Genomic DNA, 21,690 nt, shown 5'->3' with positions numbered 1-21,690 from the left:
TATTTTGCTTGCGGTTCTGCAGATGGATAATAGTTGGGAGTTTTTTTTTCTCTTCTGTTTTTTTATTATTAATTACATATTTTACCCATCATTTTCATGTCCTGGCCACTTTTAATCAAAATTCCCATCATATTCCACTTTTTGCAAAGGTTCTCCTGTCTGTGTGCAGTTCAGACTGGTCTGCCTTAGATCTGAGGCCAAAAGGTCTAAAAGCTGAATACAAAATCAGATTCCAACCACAAGTGAATTTTTGGATGTAAAAACAAAATATGGGTCTAAAAAAATATTTTTTTTCTTCTCAGTATTTTGTAATGCAGCTGTAAAATCCAGATTATTTAGTACCATTGTAGAGCTTCATCTGTCAACTTTTCTGTAATACCACCCACTTTAGTGACTCTTAAATAACCTTGATGCTACAGAGCTTGGAAGTTATAGTACTACCTCCCAATGCTTAAACAGGGTGCATGAGTTAACCTTGGTGGTATGAACTCTGGGAGAGATTAGAATTCAAATGATATAGTTGTGATTTCTGCCTTTTATTAAACATTGAAAAAGATAAAATCTTATTCACTTTCAATATCAGTGAAAAAAATGATAACGTAATAAAAGTATGCATGTATTCAGCCTTGGAAACCTTCAGTGATTAGAACCTGTTTTAAATTGGCAGTGCAGACTGTCTCTCATTTGGAAAGTCTGTGCAATCTCATTAACTATGCCACACTGAACAAGTTCACTCACAAACATATAGATTTATTTTTGTATTCATAAAGGGAATTTTCTAAATACTGGCTACTCATTCACTTAAAAATTTAATGAAAATTAATAACAGAGTACGTTTTTTAAAAATACTTATTGATGTTATGACAATTACTTGGAGATGTATATTTGGCAAAGAGTAGTGCATGAATATGCATGCCAAAGTATAAGTTTTAATATAAGTAATACATACTTGTTGCTATTTTTTTTGTATGTGGAGATATAAATTATTGGAGGTGAGTATACAGAAAGGTCTGTGCTGTATTTATAAATGAGTTATCTTTTTGGTGAGAGTGACATCTCCTGTTTTTGTGCCATGGCGACAATAAACAGAGCCAAATGGCCTCAATCCTAAAAGTTGAATGGTCTCTACTTAAGTAAGTGAGCATAGTTTGATTCTTAATGTAGTATGTATTGAAAGTAAAATTATTTTGGCCCTCATTGCTTATTAATTTCCACCTACAAATTGTTTGCTTAAGGTGACAGAATAGTGTGAACATGGAGAAACCTTTGAGAAATCAAAATCTTAAGATTTAGTTACCTGCCAATCTCTGTCCATCACAGACAGTAGAAAAATAAAGAGGAAGTGTGATGGTTAGAGGTTCTTTGGCTGTAATTAGGGTTTTTAAATTGGTTTCAGGGTTTGATGGTCATCAATTCAATCACCTATTTTTGAATATGTTGAAATCATTCCCTAGTTTAGGTTTCAACTTTAATAAATGTTCTCTTGGGCTTAAAGAACATACTTGGTGTCTGGAAATTTAATGTACTATGAAATTATTGTTCTTTTAAAATACAAATATGATATACAGAAACCTCATGGGTCTGGTCATAATAATGGTAAACTCTAAATGGCACTTCTGGAATTCTTGAACTTTATATTTTCAGGCACAACTTATGAAAGAATAGCCAGGGAGATTGCTGTGGAAAAGTAATGGAAGACAAGAGTTTTATCTTACCATACTGTAAGGCCATGTGAGCTTATGGTATAACCCTGTGTCAGTTGTGCATCATCTGTCAATCAGCAGTTGCATGTTACTACTTCAGAGACCATTTTTGTTATCTCGATTGCCTGATTTTTTTTATCAGACTTGGAATATGGGTTTATATCACCAAGATCATGGATGATTTTGATAATGAGGGAGATCGATGAAGTGAACATCAAATTGGATGAACTTTGGAGGTTTTTTCTTTTGATTGTGTTTTTTTTTGAACTTGGAAAGTGGGCATATATCTCAAGATGTCAGATGAGTTTGATAATCAGCAGGATCCACATATATTAAAGAGGTGCATTGACACCACATTCATTATACTTTGTATGCCTGCAATCTGATCTGATTTTGATAAGGTTTGAAACATGGTTTAAATCATAAAGATTTCAGAGGAATTTGATGAGTTCCATTCATATTAATAAGGAGATCCTGCATGTAATTGGCCAAGGTGGAACCTGGAGTCCATACTTTTGATCATACATCCTATCTTTATCAGGCTTGGAATATAGACGTTTATCATCAGAATCTCAGACAAGTTTGACAGTGAGTGAGACTGCACATATTAATTAAGTGATCTTGCATTGGAATGGCTGATCTTATTATCACTCTGCAGGCTATATTTCTGTGTTTTATTTTGATAACGAGTGAGATCCTCACATATTAGTTACACCTTGCATCTTAATGGTTGAGCTTGTTACCCCTCATGAGGCCATCTTTTCATCGGGTGATCAGACTCGCCTTGTAAGTTTATATCATCAAGCTCTTTGATGAGTTTGATAAGGACCTAGATGGATACAAATGAATATGGTGATCTGACATCTGATTGGCTTAACTTGTTAGTAGTGTGGAGGTCATGTTTCTGGTCTGACTTTGAACAAACTTGCAATATAAGCTTACACCATGATGATCATAGTCATTTGCTGCAATGGGTGGGTTCCATGCATGTTTTTGAGCTATTCTTGCATCTTTTTGGTTGAGCCTGTTACCAAACTTCCGACGGTACATCACATGTTTTTTTTATACAACTTGGCAACAGGCTTACATTATTTAGCTATCCATTAAGTTCTATTATCAGCCGGACTGCACATATCAATTAGGCTATTTGAAACTGAATTGACTGACACTTGTCACCACTCTGTAGGTCATATTTCTGGTCCAATTTTGATCAAACTTGGGGCATTTATTTATATCATCACAATCTCTGTAAGGTTTTATTACAAGTGAGATCTGTTTATGTTAATGAGGTGATAATATAATTATCGGTAGCATTAAGCTTGGTTAAAAAGGATTATAGCATTAAGATATTCGTTGAATTTATTAAGGTGCAGTATGTATAAATATTAATGAGGTGATCTCGAATCCAATTAGCTGAACTTGTCAACAATAGTGTCTTTTTCAGATTTTGGTAGAGCTGGTTTTATAATCAATATTATCTGGTTCTCTGGTTGTGAGTTTCTGCACATAAACAAGATCTGCACATATTATTGAGGTAATTTCATATCCAATTGGATGAGTTCCGGTCATGATCAAGATCTGCACATACTGTTGAGGTAATTTCTTATCTGATTGGATGAGTTCTGGTCGTGATCAAGATCTGCACATATTATTGAGGTAATTTCATATCTGATTGGATGAGTTCTGGTCGTGATCAAGATCTGCACATATTATTGAGGTAATTTCATATCCGATTGGATGAGTTCTGGTCGTGAAGAAGATCTGCACATATTATTGAGGTAATTTCATGTCCGATTGGATGAGTTCTTATTACTCTTGGGACTGAATTTCTATCAGATTTTGATCAAACTCGTAAAATATACTTATAATATCAAATAAGCAGGTTCTTTAAAAAGTGATACTGCATGGGTCGATTTTGCATCTGATTGGCTAAGCTTGTTTCCAGTTAGAGATTATTTTTGTGATTTGAATGTGGTAAAACTTGGTACATAGGTTTACATCATGAAGGTCTTGAATGAGTTTGATTATGAAACATTTACATATTTATTTTTTCTTGCCTTTATCATTACTATAAAGGTTGTGAGGTATTTTACCTTGGGTTAAGTTCCTATATGAATCTACTTCATGAAATGGTCAACTTCCAATTATATGAGGTAAGTGGTCTTGTTCTTTTGTACTCACCTCTCCAGGCCATTGACATGTCACCTTTGCATGGGTTTCTTAGGCTTGGCCAATGTGTGTATGAGAACATTTTCCAGTAGCTTTCCATGAAACAGTGGTTCTTTCTGAGATTTTTCCAGGTTTTTCATGCAGCAGATATACTGGCGGCCTTGTTTAGCCAATGAAAAATGACATTAAATCGAAAACAACAACAAATTTGTAGATGTTTACAGGAAGTAAAATAAACTGTTTGTGTACATAAATGTTGCAACCATTATTGTGATTAATATTACTGAAGGATTTTTCAGTCAGCTGCTTGATAATTAATCTTCTTCAACTTTAATCCATTCAAATTTCTCAGTTTTCTGATTCCATGAGACTGCATACAATTGTAGTGAGTATTAATTATTATAGATGGATATAATATTTATTAATTACTTTAGAGGAATTTGAGTACTAATTATTATAAATGGATTTATTGGAATATTAATTATTATAGTTGAATATATATGAGTTTTAATTATAAATGGATATTATACATATTTATTACTTATTATAGATGGCTGTAATATGAGAATTATTATAAATGAATATCATATGTGAGTATTGATTATTATAAATGGGATAAATATGTGATTAGTAATATAAATGGATATAATATGTAAATATTAATTATTATAGATATAATATGAGAATTGTTATAGTGAATGTCATATGTGAGTATTAATTATTATAAATGGATCATAATACGTACAAATTGTAATTTTGATTTATTACTATATCATCAGAGTCAGTCCATTAGTACAGAACTTTCACATTGATGTAATTTTTTATGTGAATTAAATCATCAATTTTTATTGCTTTTCATCTTCATGGCTCTATCATGATATATATTTATGAGCAACTTGGTATTAAAAGAAGCACACATGCTAGTGATGCTTTACCATCCCTCATGGGAAGGTGATGGGGATAAATTGAATTTCATTTTGGTTGATATTTTGTTCTGATTTTAAATTGGTCTGGCTTACAATGGGAAAAAACTATGAAAATTGATATCGAATAAACAATAATGAATTTACAAAATATATATTTCATGTACATAAATTGAGACATTTTCTAATATCAGTAGGTGTTGCAGTTAATAGGGTATACTGGGTCAGTAAGTATTTTAAGGAACTGAAAACTACATTTTCCACCTTTTTTCAGGTTTGAAGGGGTTCCATTTGTGCATATTGTCCGCCTGTTGTTTCCAGATGTGGCAGTATTTCTGACTGGATTAATTGCATACATCCTCTGTCGTTTGTCCCTCCCCAAGGGAACTGCTGGAACATCAGTGGAGGAAACTCCGATAAAGCCAAAAAAAACTCGTTCGAAGCGTGTGATTCAAGTGTTTGATTTTATTGGAGAATTGACCACTGTGTTGTTATTGGCAGTTAGTGGGATTATTACTCCAAGTGTTTTTTCAATTTTTTATTTTTTGTCATTCTTGTATATTGCCACACTGTGGTCGTTTTATGGGAGGCTTGGTGTGAAGTTTGCATATTTCCGCTATGTGGTACTGGTGTATTCTGCACTTCATCTCCTTGTGCTTCATTTGTACCAGTTTGAGTTCATCCAGCGTTTCCTACCACCAGATGACTCTTTACCCAGGTAAGTACATAAAAGGTATACACTTTTGGATTCTAGATGTTCTTTCATGGTACAAAAATGTGCAACCAGGATGCCAGCATGTGCAAAGATAATTACTGGACACATATCGAAGATGGGTGGTTGTGCAGAGTAATTAAATTTTCTTCCATCTGAAGGTCAGCATATACTAACATGAACCACTCAAGGTATTTATACAAACTGCATAAACCTTCTGTATCATTGACACAAAATGAGCTTAGATTTAAAACTTTGAATTGTGAAGGGGGATGGAGAATTAAGGGATTTTACAATATTCCATTGGTTTGTTGGAGAGAGAAAAAGAGAGCAGTTTGTATATACTGGAAAAAGCTGTGTCGATAAGAGGGGAGGAGGTTTTCTGCAAATCATATTTTATGGAGATTCAATCGCTCTGAAGCTATTATTATTTCGTACCCTGTTGGGGAGATAATGATATATTTGTATCATATCGTTAGTTTTGTTTAAATAAATACTTTTAAACTATTAGGCACACAAAGTATCACAATTGTCTGAAACATTGTTAGATTCGGCTGGAGAAAAGAGTTATGCTGGTGCAACTGATCATCATCCTGCTGACTGAGCTTCTATAGTTTGGGAATTTCTGTTTTGATACCCCTGCCTGAATAATCTTTTTGTCATTTAACTGTCTATCCTTTAATCCAGCACAATTGTATAAGCTCAACTTGAGATGGGTTGTGATGCAGTTAACTATTATGGTCATCACTTGTGCATATTAACAAGTCAATTTGCTCTCACAGTTTTTATCTCTAGTTAGTGGCCATAGACCAGAAGAGCTTACGGGATGGCATCTTGCCCGTCATCCATCATGATCTGTTTGTTAGTGGAAGTTTGTTATTGCTATTCCTTCTCAGCTACTTGGAAGATTGCCACAAAACTTTACAAGTGCATTCATTCCATGTTAGTTGGTCCTAAATTAAAAGGGTGCTTCTTGTACATCCAGTCTGGCTGCCATCTTGAGAATCTTAATGGTCATATCAGCATGAGATTTTCACTTAAAGGCTTCTCATATCTAGTTAATCTAAATGAAAACAGTGCTGATCTGACATCAGTATGGGCAAAGTGGCAGCCATCTTTAATTTTTTTTAAAAAAATTGCTACTCCTGAATGGAACGTCATATTGACAAGGGTTTTCACCAAAAAACTTCTTGAAATGTCTAATAAAAATGTACTGCTTGGACATCCAACATGGTTACCATATGGGGTTTTACTAAAATACTTTTTATGTTGTCTAGCTGGTCGTTAATGAATAAAGTGCCAATCTGACATCCATATGTGGCCACCATGGTAACCAGCTTGAAAATTGTTCTCTTAAATGGAAAGTTAGTGGCATGGGGTTTATATGATATCTAGTTGATACTAAATGGAAATGATGAGAATCTACCATTGGCCATCTTGTAAATTTTGTTATTGCCATTCCTCATCAATGGATGATCGTATTGATATGGTGCCTTCACCACAAGACTTCTAATGATGTCTAGATGATTCTGAATTAAAATGGTACCAATCTTATGCCCAATGAAACCACAGCAGCTTATATGTCCTGATATCACCTTAGAATATCTGAGATGGTTTCACTGCACAGCAGTTGAAGCAAGAAAAGGTTTTGGCTTGAATACTGGGAAATTCTTTTAAGCCAGGAGTGCATTAGTCCTCTCAAGGGACCTTTGTTACAGTTATTACCCTTTTTATCACATAACATGGCAAAATCTCATTAACCAATCTAGCACCAAACTTTATGGATTTTCATCACCAGAAGATATAGAAAAATCACTGTTCCTGACATATTTATTAGTTTTTGCTCATTTTACACATCTGCCATAAAGAGAGGGTAGAATATATTGTTTCATTAATATCTGTCCACCCGCCTGTCATTCCATATGTCTATTATCAATTTTGTTTTATGCACAATATCCTTAGTTGTTGACCATCTGCAGTTGCCAAACTTTGTGCATTGCTTACACTTGGGGTAAGGAAAAACCCTATTGATTTTTTTGGCCAAAAGCTCAAAGGTCAAGTGTCACTGACTGAAGGAAGAATATTTTTTTTCTGCACAATACCTAATCACTATATATAGTTTTCAAGCTTTGTGGATGGCTTGCACTTAGAGGATGGAAGAACCTTTTCAGTTTTGGGCTTAAGGGTAAAGGTCAGTGACTGAAAGAATAAAAATGGTTTCTGCACAAACATTTCTCTTATCTTTATAGATTACTGTCAAACATTGAGTGGACCCTTCACATTACTCTTGTCTTGTAGCTTAATGCACTATATGACAGTGTTCTTAGTCCCACTGATTATGATCGATTGCCATCAAACTTAGAAATATTATGGTCATTACCTGAAGATGTGGAGATCAGCAAATTTCTTTGTTCACACAAGTTTTAGTTCTGGTCAAAGACCAAAGGAGCTTGTGGGATTGCCTGTTGTCTTTTGCCCATCTGTTTCTCCATTAGCATGAAATTTTTATCTCTACTCTTAAACTGTTTAAAGGATTGCCATGAAACGTTACACACACATTCATTCAATATGGCCATCAGAGTGGCCATATTAACAATCTTTTTATCGAATTTCCTCTAAAACAGATGTCCTATTGACATGGTATTGTCTAGTTGGTCCAAATGAAAAAGATGCAAATTGGACATGCAGTATGCTGCTTCTAAATGGAAGGTCATTTTGAAAAATGTTTTTGCTTCCAAATATGTTATGGTGTCTAGTTGGTCCAAGGTGAAAATGATGCTGATCTGACTTTTAGTATTGCCACCATGGCAGCCTTCTTGAAAATCATGTTATTGTTACTCCTATGGGTTTTTCACCAAAAGACTAGTTGGTCATAAATAGAAAGTGTGCCTATGTCCCACCCAATATGGATCTGATGGCCATCTTGAATATCTTATTATTCCTACTCTTCCTGAATGGATAGTCATGTTTATGTTTGGTTTTTCAATAAAAGTCTTGAGATGTCAAGTTTGTATTACCGTTGAAAATCTTGTGATAGCTGAAGAATATCAGAGACTTTTTTCAGCACTCTGCAGTTAAAAGGAAGAAATTCTCTTTTCTTGGATTGCTGGAAGTTACCATTTGAAGATGCCCACACTGCAGACATCATAGCGATATGAGCAAACATGTTATAGGAAATTATATTAGTCCGTACGTCCATGTGTTACCAGTTTGATTTCTGCACAGTAACGTAAATTGTCCACAATCTACAGTTATCAAACTCTGTGACAGCTTGCACTTTGGATAAGGTAGAAATGTATCTGTTTTGGGTTTGAAAATGTCTACAAGGTCAGATTACTTTTGACTGTCAAAATGGTTCAGCTGTCATTACAGATCACTGTTCAATAGAGCAAGCATTAAACCCACAAAATTGGTATCCAGAATTAATAAAGACTCATCAGCAGTTTGATGAGTTCAGAAATATATGAAATCCCTAAAACAAACTATAACAGGCAGTGAAGGTGATCATAATTCAAAATTGGATGGTATTGCAAGTGGATTCATAGTATAATACTTGTAGTATTTGTTTTAGCACACACTGTTCTTGTGTGGCCTTATCATGTTACATTGTGTACCACTATAGCAACCCCTAATGATTCAATGTATACACTAATGATACAATGTTTACACCATAGCAACCCCTATTGATACAGTGAATAAACTAAACAGTGTATACACAGGGGTCTAAACTTAACTCATCCAGAGGGTTGCATGAGAGCATTTTTGATGGCCCAAGGGCCGCACCACCTTGTTTATTTCTCATGACACCTTTTGATGCCAATCATTTTGCGGGCCACATGATATGGCTTGGTGGGCCGTGTATTTGAGGCCCCTGGTATACACTAATGATACTTTGTATACACTATAGCAACACCTAATTATACAGTGTATGAACTATACAGTGTTTATACTAATGTATACACTATAGCAACCCCTAATTATGTAACAACACCTAATAATACAATGTATCATTAGGGATCGCAGTTGAATCTTCTAATGACAGAATGAAAGTCTGTATCCAATGTGGTTATTATTATATTATTATGTGTTGCATTTGCATATTGCCTACAGACAAGTGACTTTCATAAATTTTGTTTCCCATTTAAATGTTCCCTTTGCATGCTCTAGAATACTATATATACCATTAGATTTAAGCTTTCTCAGCAGGTTATCTGGATCTGGATATTTGCTTGCTTGTATGAAAATGTGAATTTTGAAGGTTTGTACTTATCACTACATATGCCTTCACAACTTGCTAGATCTAGTACAAAATAAATTAATAATGTATTTGCTAGTCGGTTATGCATTTCCAGCAGCAACAAAATGTTGACCCAGATCCTGCTACAGTGTAATGTGCTAGGAGAATTGTGGGTTGGATGGTGGGCTGTGCTGTTCTGCATATTATTCGAGCAAACAGCATTCACCCAGATCTACTGTTTCATTGTACTTTCAACAGGTTTGGGTCTGTGGTATTCCCTGTTGAGTACAGTCATTCACTGTTTAACTTGATCTTAAATTTGCCAAACAAAACTTCACCTCATAAGATACTACAATATCTGTTGCACAGGCTGCTGGGACTAACAGGAATTGTGAAGACCGATTGCACAACACCCTGGTCAGTCATGTTCCATGATATCTCCAATTGGCCAGACTTTGTGAATCCTGCAGTACTCCTCCTGTTATATTGGTCAATGGCCTTTGAAATGAGGGCATCAACGGAACAACAGGTACACAGCTAAACATTGTTTTATTAACCCAGCTGTCCCTCTGACAATCATAATTATCTCCCTTTTTTAATACACTTGGCTTACTTGTTTTAAGTTTGCAAAGCAAAATGTCAGGATAATGAAAATATTCAGGATTGTCAGTTTTTTCTCTTTAAAAAATCCCCATCCTTTTCTTCCTTAAAGTAATACTGAACTTGGATATTCCTGGGCATATCCTTCCTTATTTTTCAGTTGTTGCTTGGTTCATTTTGTCAATTTCAAATATGTGATTTTAATTTTGTTTAATTTTATTTTAGTGAGTGTGGAGCTAGAGTGCAATGTGAGACTGCCAAATTGCTTTTTATTTCCACTGAAAAATAATCATGTTATATGATCTTCTTGATATCAAAGATATGAACTGGCAGTCATAAAACTATAAGAGCAAGAGAATATAAATGTTTTAAAATGTGTAATGAAAATAATATGTAAAACATATCAACATTATTGAGTTTTACTCGTTATGTATTTAGAAATGCAAGACAGTATGTTAATATGTAAATTAAGCATGATTTTTTATTATTATATAAACCATGTTTTGAAATTATTCATGTGTTTTGTAATTGCTTTCCCATTTTCAGGTGACCCTGCATCCTGAATTAAACTTGGGATTAATATTTATAAAAATTTAACATTCCTGTTAAGGCTGAAAATGTTTGACTTGGGATTATTTTTATGATCTTAAATCTGCATGGGCAGGATAACAATCTTGTTTATATGGGATTTAGGAACGTAAGTGTTGGTTTTGCTGTCGCAAATCAAGTGTGACCCTGCATCCTGAATTAAACCTGGGATTAATATTTATAAAAATTTAACATTCTTGTTAAGGCTGAAAATGTATGACTTGGGATTATTTTTATGATCTTAAATCTGCATGGGCAGGATAACAATCTTGTTTATACGGGATTTAGGAACATAAGTATTGGTTTTGCTGTCACAAATCAAGTTTGATGGGTGACCTGTTTGTGGCACTGGTGAAACGGATATTTGCAGCCACCTTTAAGGTCCAGAAATCTTCAAACACGGGGTTGTTATGGCTCATTCTAACACTGTGGAAAATATCAAGAAAAAAAAAATTCATGGTATTTCTAGGTGGCTCTACATGACAGCTTAGGGTCATTGTGGTGCTATAATGTTCTGATAGTGGTGTTGCATCACAGGGCTGGTCATCATTTTACAACAGCGTTCTGTGGTAGCACTGCAGGAAAGGAGGGTCACTATAATAGTTGTGTTCAGTTGTGCCACTACATCACAGAAAGATTCACTGTGTTACTGTAGTGTTCCAACAGTGGCAGTACATGACAGATGGTTATTGTGTTGCAGTAGCCTTCATTAGTGGCACACAGGAAGATGATTTGTGTTACTGTAGTGTTCCAATAGTGACACTACGTGACAGGGACAGTTATTGTGTTGCAGTAGACTTCATCCATGCCACACATCACAGGAAGATTAACTGTGTTACTGTAGTGTTCCAATAGTGGCACAACATGACAGGGAGGGTTATTGTGTTGCAGTAGAGTTCATTGGTGGTCCACATCACAGAATGAGTCAGTGTTACTGTATTGTTTCTGTAATGGCACTTCATGACAGGTAGGGTTATTTTGTTGCATTAGACTAGACTTTGTCGGTGGCACAGATCACAGAATGGGTCATTGGGTTACTTTAGTGTTCAATTAGTGACACTACATAACAGAGGGAGTTAACTTGTTACAATTGTGTTCCAGTGGTGGGAATAGTTTTCAGATGTTGGCATTACATGTATATGAGTGTGACAGTCATTGTATTACAGTAGCATATCATGGATTTGACATTTGTAGATGTCAACATTTTAAATTTGTTTCATTTGTTGCATGTTAAGTGAAGAAGATGGGCAACTTAATTTAGCATGGGTTCTGTCTGATAACTCTTGCGATATGTGTTCTAGCCGTAGTAATTGGACACAAACCATGCCTGTCAGCTCCTTATATTCACCTTCAGATTGATTGTTTCCTCTCATCACATTGAAGTGGTTGTAACATGATAACCAGGTGGGATTTCAGTTTTACGACAGAACACTTTTGATGGTGATACAGTTACAATGTTTAATGTTAAATGACTTGAATGAGAAAAGAATTATGATTAATATGTGCATATAATATCCAAATATTGGATCAGTTAACATAATCCGCATGAACTAAATAATGAAAATACAAATAAATGATCATAAACAGTACAAGGACAAGGGGTGAATGATTCACTGTGATTTCACAATGAAAGAATGATGTGTTTTACTCCAATAGTAAAATTGTGGTATTTTACTCATATAGAAAAAATGTATTCAGACAGATAGTGAAAATGATGAAAACAAAGGGACTGATGTACAAAATATCTTTACAGTCCCAAAAACAGTCTGGGTATTACAAACCCCAAAGATTAGCCCACGACTAAAAGGTTACATGTATGGAGTTAGACACTCCAGCACCAGCACACTTGACTACCAATCACACTGGTCAGTCAAGCTGTATGTATTCCAAATGGTCAATTAGGCAATCAGCACCCACCAGTCTTAGTCAGCAACGCCCAATCATCTGCTACTCAACCAGCAACACTGTTTACTCAGCTCTATGGCTGCTATGGTTCAGCTTCACAGCTGCTATGGTCAACTTCTATGGTTAGCCCTGCAGCTGGTACCATGTCAATTCCGATAACTCAGATCACTCTAATCAGCTATACAGTTGCGCAATCACTCTGATCACTCTGGTCAGCTATACAGCTGTGACTCTGATCAGATCTACAGTTGAAGTTATCAGTTCTTCCCATCGAAAGCACTTCGCATGTGTGGCATAGGATGATGTTGTTGTTATTGTGGGGTTTAACGCCATTTTTCAGCACACGATAGGCTATACATGGCGGCCAGTATTAATGGTGGAGGAAGAACCCGGGAAAACCCCGGAAAGAACCACCGACCCTCGAGAAGCTACTGGCAAGCTTTCTCACATACCCACATTGGCTGAATCTTAGACTCGAAAAGCCGCAGACAGAGGTGAGATGGCAGTGATCCGTAACGAAGAGCGCTTTAGACCACTCGGCCACTCAGGGCCCTGGCATAGGATGAACTGAACTGAACTCACTATTTCAAAATCTTTATACAATATACATAAATCACCCTTGGGTATCATTGTACACAAAAAATGAAATCCGAATAAATAAAAGGATTTATACAATACCATGACAGTGGTATTGTATGCACCTGACTGCCAATATATGGTTTTAAGTCTATTTTAACGTAATGTGGATTGCACTTGTGATCAAAAGCTAATCTGTTTTATTGTAATATGGATTCTCTTCATGGTTTGATGTGAACTGCTTATACTCAGAATCCTTTTTTTATAGTGAAATGTGGATTGTCCTTGTGATTTTAACTGAACGTTTTAAACCCTAAATCAGTCTTAGCAAAATGTGGATTCCACTCATGATTACCTCTGCATAATGTGGATGATGTTGGTAGTGAACAAGATCCATGAATATTAATTAGGTGATCTTACATTTGATTGGCTGAGCTTGTTTAACCTCTCGAAACCACATAGGTAAATTAACACAATATGAAGCTTTGGAGAATATTTAACTAGGTTGTGTACTTTCAATACTACAGTAGCCTCTTTATTGAAATAGCCATTCTTAAGTTATGTATGCCAGGTGTGCAACATTACCCCTGTTTGGGCATATTGTTTCCTTCCTGTATGGTGTTTTGGAAATAAATGCAACAGTGACTTTGCAGAGATTTCATATTTTCTTCTTTGCATTCTGTATTGATGATGTTGGATTTACTTTAATTTTGTCCCCAAGCAGAAGCTAATCCAAATCTTGAAGTTGTTTCTCTCGGCCAATGAAATTGGTCTTATGCTGTTTTGGCAAGGAGTGGACTCAGGTTAGTAAGCTAGCTTGGAGTGTGCTTGATTCAGTTATTCTCAAACCACTAACAGCAGCCTTGTATAATTATTTTCTGGGCTATTTTTATGTGTCATATGGGTGTCTAAGAGGCAACTTCCATGCACCTAAGATGAAAAGTGGAAATCAGAACCTCAGTTATGCAGCCAAGAATTAGCAGTGAACTGTTTTCATGTACTGTTCATGATAGAATCTTAAAACATAGGAATATGATTGGGACTGGTCTGTAAACATACAGGTGGTAGAATTAGGGTCCATACCCTTGTTGATGGTGGTGGGGGTTAGCTTGAGAGGTTGTTACACTTGTGCGTGTATGTATAAAGCTGGATGGGTGGTGGTCTAGATATTGTGGATTCACTTTATTTGTATGGGGTACCATTTTTTTTATTTCATGGTGTCCATGAATTTGAAGACCAGATAAAGAATGGTCCTCATATGGAAGCAACAGGATCCCATGCCCAATCAGTAAATTTAAAGGCTTAATAAAAAAGGATATTTGTAAGAAAAAACATAGGACCCCATGCTGAATTCATGAATTTGAAAACCTAGTGAAAATTGATCATTGTAAGGACTAAAATAGCACCCCATACGCAATATGTGAATTTAAAGACTGACAAAAGTATCAATTTTCACAAAACCATGATAGTTAATTACCTATGAAAACAAGTGAATGGAGAATAACAGAAAATCATGTACTACTTTCATGTAGACATTTCACTAATACTTAATTAGCATTTAACATTGAGGTGGTCATTAGGCAGAGTGGCATTCATAAATATATCATATGAGTTTGATATGGTATATGGATACATTGAGTTTGATATGGTATATGGATACATTGAGGTGGCCATTAGGCAGAGTGGTATTCGTAAACATATCAAATGAGTTTGATATGGTGTATGAAATAATTGAGGCCATTAGGCATAGTGGTATTCATAAACATATCAAATGAGTTTGATATGGTGTATGAAATAATTGAGACCATTAGGTATTGTGGTATTCATAAACATATCAAATTAGTTTAATATGGTGTATGGATACATCAAGACCATTAGGCATAGTGGTATTCATAAACATACCAAATGAGTTTGATATGGTGTATGGATACATTGAGGTGGCCATTAGGCATAGTGGTTCTCATAAACATATCAGATGACTTTGATATGGTGTATGGAATAATTGAGGCCATTAGGCATAGTGGTATTCATAAACATATCAAATTAGTTTGATATGGTGTATGGATACATTGAGATCATTAGGTATTATGGTATTCATAAACATATCAAATTAGTTTGATATGGTGTATGGATACATCGATATCATTAGGTATTATGGTATTCATAAACATATCAAATTAGTTTGATATGGTGTATGGATACATTGAGATCATTAGGTATTGTGGTATTCATAAACATATCAAATTAGTTTGATATGGTGTATGGATACATCAAGACCATTAGGTATTGTGGTATTCATAAACATATCAAATGAGTTTGATATGGTGTATGGATACATCAAGACCATTAGGTATTATGGTATTCATAAACATATCAAATTAGTTTGATATGGTGTATGGATACATTGAGATCATTAGGTATTGTGGTATTCATAAACATATCAAATTAGTTTAATATGGTGTATGGATACATCAAGATCATTAGGTATTGTGGTATTCATAAACATACCAAATGAGTTTGATATGGTGTATGGATACATCAAGATCATTGGGTATTGTGGTATTCATAAACATACCAAATGAGTTTGATATGGTGTATGGATACATCAAGACCATTAGGTATTGTGGTATTCATAAACATATCAGATTAGTTTGATATGGTGTATGGATACATCAAGACCATTAGGTATTGTGGTATTCATAAACATATCAAATGAGTTTGATATGGTGTAAGGCCATTAGGCAGAGTGGTATTCATAAACATATCAAATGAGTTTCATGTTGTGTATGGATACAGCGAGGTGGCCATTAGGTATTGTGGTATTCATAAACATATCAAATGAGTTTGATGTTGTGGTATGGAGGCCATTAAACTAAGTTTTATTCATAAGCTATATGAAGATGATCAGCTGACTGGGAACAAAAGACTAATGTGGTTTTGTATTTATTGCACACCCTTTTTTATGCTTTTAAAATATTGTAGTACAGTAGGAACAAAATTCAAAATGATATTGGAATTTATACAAGTTTGATTAAATGCATGTACAAATTTATTAAAAAAAATATGAAAGTAGTTCCAATCTGGGTTTGTGTAATGGAAATATGGATTGAACACATCATCCAAAGTCACATCAGCCATGTATGATTAAATATTTATGTAATAAATATTGTGACAGAGAATATGTAGAATATACTATGACACAGAATATGTCACACATATTATGACAGGTAATAACCATACATACTGTGACATATAATATTCAGCATATTGTGACATAGAATATGCCATACACATTATGACACAATATGCCATATTGTTCCAGATAACATGATTTGTATGTTAATCTTGTATTTGGGCAAATGAGCAGAGATACTAAAAAAGTTGATGTCTTTTGTAGTTCGATACACAATCAGCAGAGGTAAAGTATCACATCAGCATGAACTGAAATACTGTAGTATCATCACTTTGCATGAGGGACCAGTTTTCGTGGTTTTTTTTGTTGCCCCGAACCACAAATTTAAATCCCCAACGAAAAATGAGCCACATAGGATAATGCCCCCCCCCCCATTTTCTTACAGTGTTTCATTTCTAGAGATTAACACAACTACTAGTATTTGATAAATCAAGGTCAATACTGTAATCTGGTAATTAAATATTAGCTTTTACATGTGTTTGTTTTATTTTTTATTTTAAACTTTTGAAACAAAAATTATAAATCATTTTATATTGTTTGAATGCACACATTGGATAAGGAATCCGATAGCTCTAATTTTATGCTCACTCCCTTAAATCGATATGTGAGGTAAGTAAGGATAGAGGGAAAATAGAGAAAAAGGATAAGGTATTCAAACAATAGCAATACTGAAAATGAAAGAAAAAATAATACAAAATAACAGTATATGAAAATTAAATTTAATACTTATTCAAATTGATCCTTCATTCGAGTACAACTTCTCAGGTAAAAAATCCCCAAATTGCTGAATTAGACAAGTTTCTCAAAACCACTGATAATTAGGTCCGATCTTTCGCTCATTGTCGTGTGAGCTGCAATTATGCAAGGTTTACAAATACTGTGCACTGGTCATCACCATGACATCTTTTTCCATAATGGTGTCCATGACCTGTTTAGCATACCACTTGTGGAAGTGTGACTTTAATTCTTCTTTGTACTTTTTATTTACCGTCAAGACCACTCTGGTGACCTAGTGGTTAGAGCGTCTGCCTCGGATGCAGGAGGTTGTGGGTTCGAGACTTACAAAAATGATACTAACAGCTGCCTCGCTTGGCACTCGGCATAAAGCGGTTCGTGTTAGGACTGGTCGGCCTGGTGTCAGGATAATGTGACTGGGTGGGACATTTTGCTACATGCCTGTGGCATGATGCCCCAGTGCTAGACATCACTATAAACTGTCACACTTAAGACATTGTAGCGATTTGGCTGAAAAATTGTTAAAGCTACGTTCAAAATCCAGAACACACATTTACCGTCAGGTCTAGTGGTTGAAGTTGGTCTGTACAAGAGGCAGGCACAATCATGAACTGCCTGGTAAGCATGTGCCTGTGCCGTGTTCACAGCTTTTTTTCTTCTTTGTTTTTGGGGCACCAGACACATGCCCTCCTATTTTTCCCCCAAAAATAGAAGTGTTTTTATGTGTTATTGTTTCACCCTAAGGTGTGCATGTTCGGATATGTTATAAAATGAATTTTGATTTTAAAAAAATTGTTAAAACTAAAGTTTTTGATGGGGTATTTATTCTCCCTAGTGTGTTCAAAAGGGTTGTTCATCCAAACTAGGCTTCAATGTCCTTGTCAAATTCCCTTCCCTTTTGGTTGAGAGTTACCTTTGCTAAGGGTCTCCCATGTCCTGTGTATGCTATATGTGTATTTGCTATATTGTGTGTATGCTATAGATTTGTTCGCAGCCTCTGATTGGGTTAGGAAGTCCAGGAACCAAGGGGTTTTAAGTTGAAGTTTACCACTATTAAGCCACTGTATTAAGCCATTCAGAAAGTACTGATGGTGCAACTTGATGGATAGTGGTTTAAGTAAGAGATCATTCATATGTACTTTAATAACCGATTGGTATAGTGTTGTTGACTGTGTCAGCTTTCTTTTGATGTTGAGCACTAAAACATGGCAAAAGCGATTAATCTTGATAGGTGTTTTATTTGCACTCATAGAGATGGAAGTATTGTTTAGTGTTGTTGGCTGCGTTGGCTTTGACTGTTGCTATTCACTTGGTAAAAAACACGGTGTAAGTATTGAACTTGCCAGGTCTTTGATTTGTACTCATACAGGTGGTAGTATTGTTTTAAACATTGAAGTGGCTGCCATTTGCATAGGCATAGTTTATTTCTTTTGTATTCTTTTTTTGGGGTATTTGTAGAGGTTGAACCATGAAATTAAATACCTACTAATATGCAAACTTTGACAGGCAAAACCACTGATTTAAGCACCCACGAAAATCCCTTTTATAAAATTACAAAATCATGAAAATTGAGCCCAACAGAAATAAGTGATACTACAGTATAATTCAAAAAGAAATCCACTGAAGTTATATGAATGTAATAGGAATGGTCTTGTTTTGTGTACTTTATGTCTTGTGTCAGGAATTTTGCTGTCATGTTGCATTGATCTTGAAATTTCATTTCTTAGAGAATTTATTTGCTATCCCCATAATTCCAGTGAATAGTGACATATATGTGACACTAGTATCTCCACTAATAACACATTAGATAAATATTTAAAATATTTGTATGTGTGTAGCATGTGACCAACAGCAAACAAAGTACACCCAGATCTTCTGCTACATAATGTGCTTTCTGTTCAGAGTCAATGGCATTTTCTCTGCCTTAAAATTAAATGAAGAACACATATCCTGGTTTGGAAATTATACTTATCTTGAGCTTGAGATTTTGATTTGACCAATCACAAACAGTGTCAAATTTGAAATGCTATTCGATGATCTTAAACAACGTCAAATCTACTTGTTGTTTGAAGAAGAAAAAAAAGAACTAGTTAAAATTATTGTTAAGATGGGCTGAATTGTCTTTCAGGTTGGGATGAACTGGCTATAATCTGGCATAAATGGTACAACTTTCCCACCCCTCACCCTGTTCGATCCCACAGCTTCATTCCACTTTTTTCTGGTAAACAGGGTCTTTTGATAAAAGAAAGAATCCTTTTGTCCCTTCAGCAACTGTTCCAGTGGCCTAGTGGTTAGAGCATCCACCCTGGATGCAGGAGGTCGTGGGTTTGAACCTTAACAGAGTTATACCAAAAACTTCGAAAATTGGTACTCACAGCTGCCTCGCTAGGCGCTCAGCATTAAGATGTTAGTGTTAGGACTGGTTGGCTTGGTGCCAGGATAATGTGACTGGTTGGGACATCATGCTATATGTCTGCGGCATGATGACCCAGTGCTAGACATCACTTTAAAATGCCACACTGCAGACATCATAGCGATATGACTAGAAAATTGTTAAAGCTATGTTAAAATTCTAAATCACACACACACATGTCCCATCATCACTCTTTTGGTTACATCTGTTTGCAGCACAGTGCACCATATTTACTGTACAAAAGCACGATATATCACAGAGACCTTTACATGGGGGAAATTAAATACTTGAATGGCTAGGTTGAATAGAAGGGATCAATGTATGTCATATCTGTTTTTGGCACATGGAAACTAATGATTGTTTACAAAGATTGTCGAATAATGTTTTCATTTGAAAAGTGGATTTTTAAGTCTATTAAACATTTTTATGGTGTGGATACATTTTATGACTATTATAATATCACTTATTTGTACAATATAAGTGGCCAATGACCTTTAAGTTTACCTTATTTGCAAATTTAAAGGTGTGTGCTAACAGTGAGAAAAGCTTTTTTCCTTTTTGTTGCGTCCTTTTTACATGTTTTTAGCTGATGAAACTTGCATGTGCATTTTCTAGAAACTAAAACCAGATGAACTTGATGACAGCATGACAAGTTCTGAAGCACGCAAAAAACGACAACGTATGAAAAGTTCAGAGCGGCAGGTACCATGGCCAGACAAGAGTCAAGTCGAGGTTTGATGGAATTTTTCCCTTGGTTGTTGTGAAGTTTGTATTGATGTGGTTGTAGTTTGTTATAAAACTACCTTTGGTTTTTAATTTTTGTTAAATTTTGTTTATTAGTTTTGAATAATTAAATTTTGCTCAGCCTGTGTTTCTGATTTACACTGAAATTTCTGCTGTCTTTGTGACTGTCATTTCATACTGCTTTTAAAAAAAATTTAAGCACTGAAAGTCTTATTCCAACACAAATTTAATGTACCATTTTCTATGTATTTAACACACACCCATTGCAAATAGTATAGAATCAGATCTGCCGTCACATAATGTATACGTGGTTCCAGGTCATTATTGTTTGGTCTACACATAACATAGTGCTTTATGGGATAGAATGTTTTGAGTCACCCAGCCTGTTTCAGCTTTTTTTGCAACACGGTGGAAAGCCAAATTTTTGCCTGGTGAGAGAAAAAGGGGAATGATGAGTCATCCCAAATGATAGGTAGTGCTGCGAGTGTCGAGTAAGATTTACTGAAGTTAATAATGAAAATAACAAATGAAAATTTCACACATTTAAGGTAATGAAAATTATAATTTAATCAGCTGGAAATAATTTTGTTAGAACAGTTTAGTATACAAGCTTAGCATCTTTTTGACATCATGTAAAGTATAACATAAGGTCAAAGCATATCAGTTTGATGCTAACAAACTGCACAGTGACTGCCTATTTTCCCAGACTGATATCTGCATATTGTTTGTTAGATACATTCTTGGCAAGCTACATCTAGAGCAGTGAGAAAAATCAACCCACCAATCCTATCTGATGGAAAATTGTGGAGCTGACATCACCTTTTTATAAAATTAAAGAATGTTTTGCAGACACATTTGTCTGCAACATATCAGTGTACATTTTATACACTTACCAGTATTTTTCACATCTCTTGAAATATAGCTGGTTGAAGGGTCCTTTTCTTAATTTGTAAAGGATAGTTTTTGATCAAACACCATGTTATATGACTTGTAAATCCACGTGGAATAGCACAATCCTTTGTCCTGTGGCCATTTTGATATCAATGTTTTCACATGCCTGTTACCAAGCATGAGTAAATGTCTAAGCTGTACATGGGTGTGTTCCACAAAGATTTGTAACCAGCAAAATTGCACATTATAATGAAAAGGTGACATCAAACCAAGTGTCATCATCCATCAATATCAACAGATT

At 35.1% G+C, this 21,690-nt stretch overlaps 1 protein-coding gene across 11 annotated transcripts in view; it reads left to right on the top strand.

Moving 5' to 3' along the window:
* The window catches only part of LOC149782598 (piezo-type mechanosensitive ion channel component 2-like), a 263,620-nt gene that overhangs the window by 46,708 nt on the left and 195,222 nt on the right, over positions 1-21,690 (top strand). For 6 of the 11 annotated variants that reach the window (XM_089934052.1, XM_089934058.1, XM_089934055.1 and 3 more), the window contains exons 5-9: positions 1,645-1,687; positions 5,070-5,513; positions 10,114-10,273; positions 16,811-16,831; positions 20,370-20,486. In XM_089934052.1, the coding sequence (XP_089790178.1) occupies positions 1,645-1,687; positions 5,070-5,513; positions 10,114-10,273; positions 16,811-16,831; positions 20,370-20,486 (785 nt within the window). The remainder of the gene's footprint in view (positions 1-1,644; positions 1,688-5,069; positions 5,514-10,113; positions 10,274-16,810; positions 16,832-20,369; positions 20,487-21,690) is intronic. The other 5 variants (XM_089934056.1, XM_089934057.1, XM_089934053.1 and 2 more) reach the window with 5 other exon arrangements.

Source organism: Sinohyriopsis cumingii, chromosome 15 (genome assembly GCF_028554795.1).
Source record: "Sinohyriopsis cumingii isolate HCF-2022 chromosome 15, ASM2855479v2, whole genome shotgun sequence".
Lineage (NCBI taxonomy): Eukaryota > Metazoa > Mollusca > Bivalvia > Unionida > Unionidae > Sinohyriopsis > Sinohyriopsis cumingii.
The sequence above is the reverse complement of the archived record's forward strand: the minus strand, read 5'-3'. Positions and strand labels throughout refer to the sequence as shown.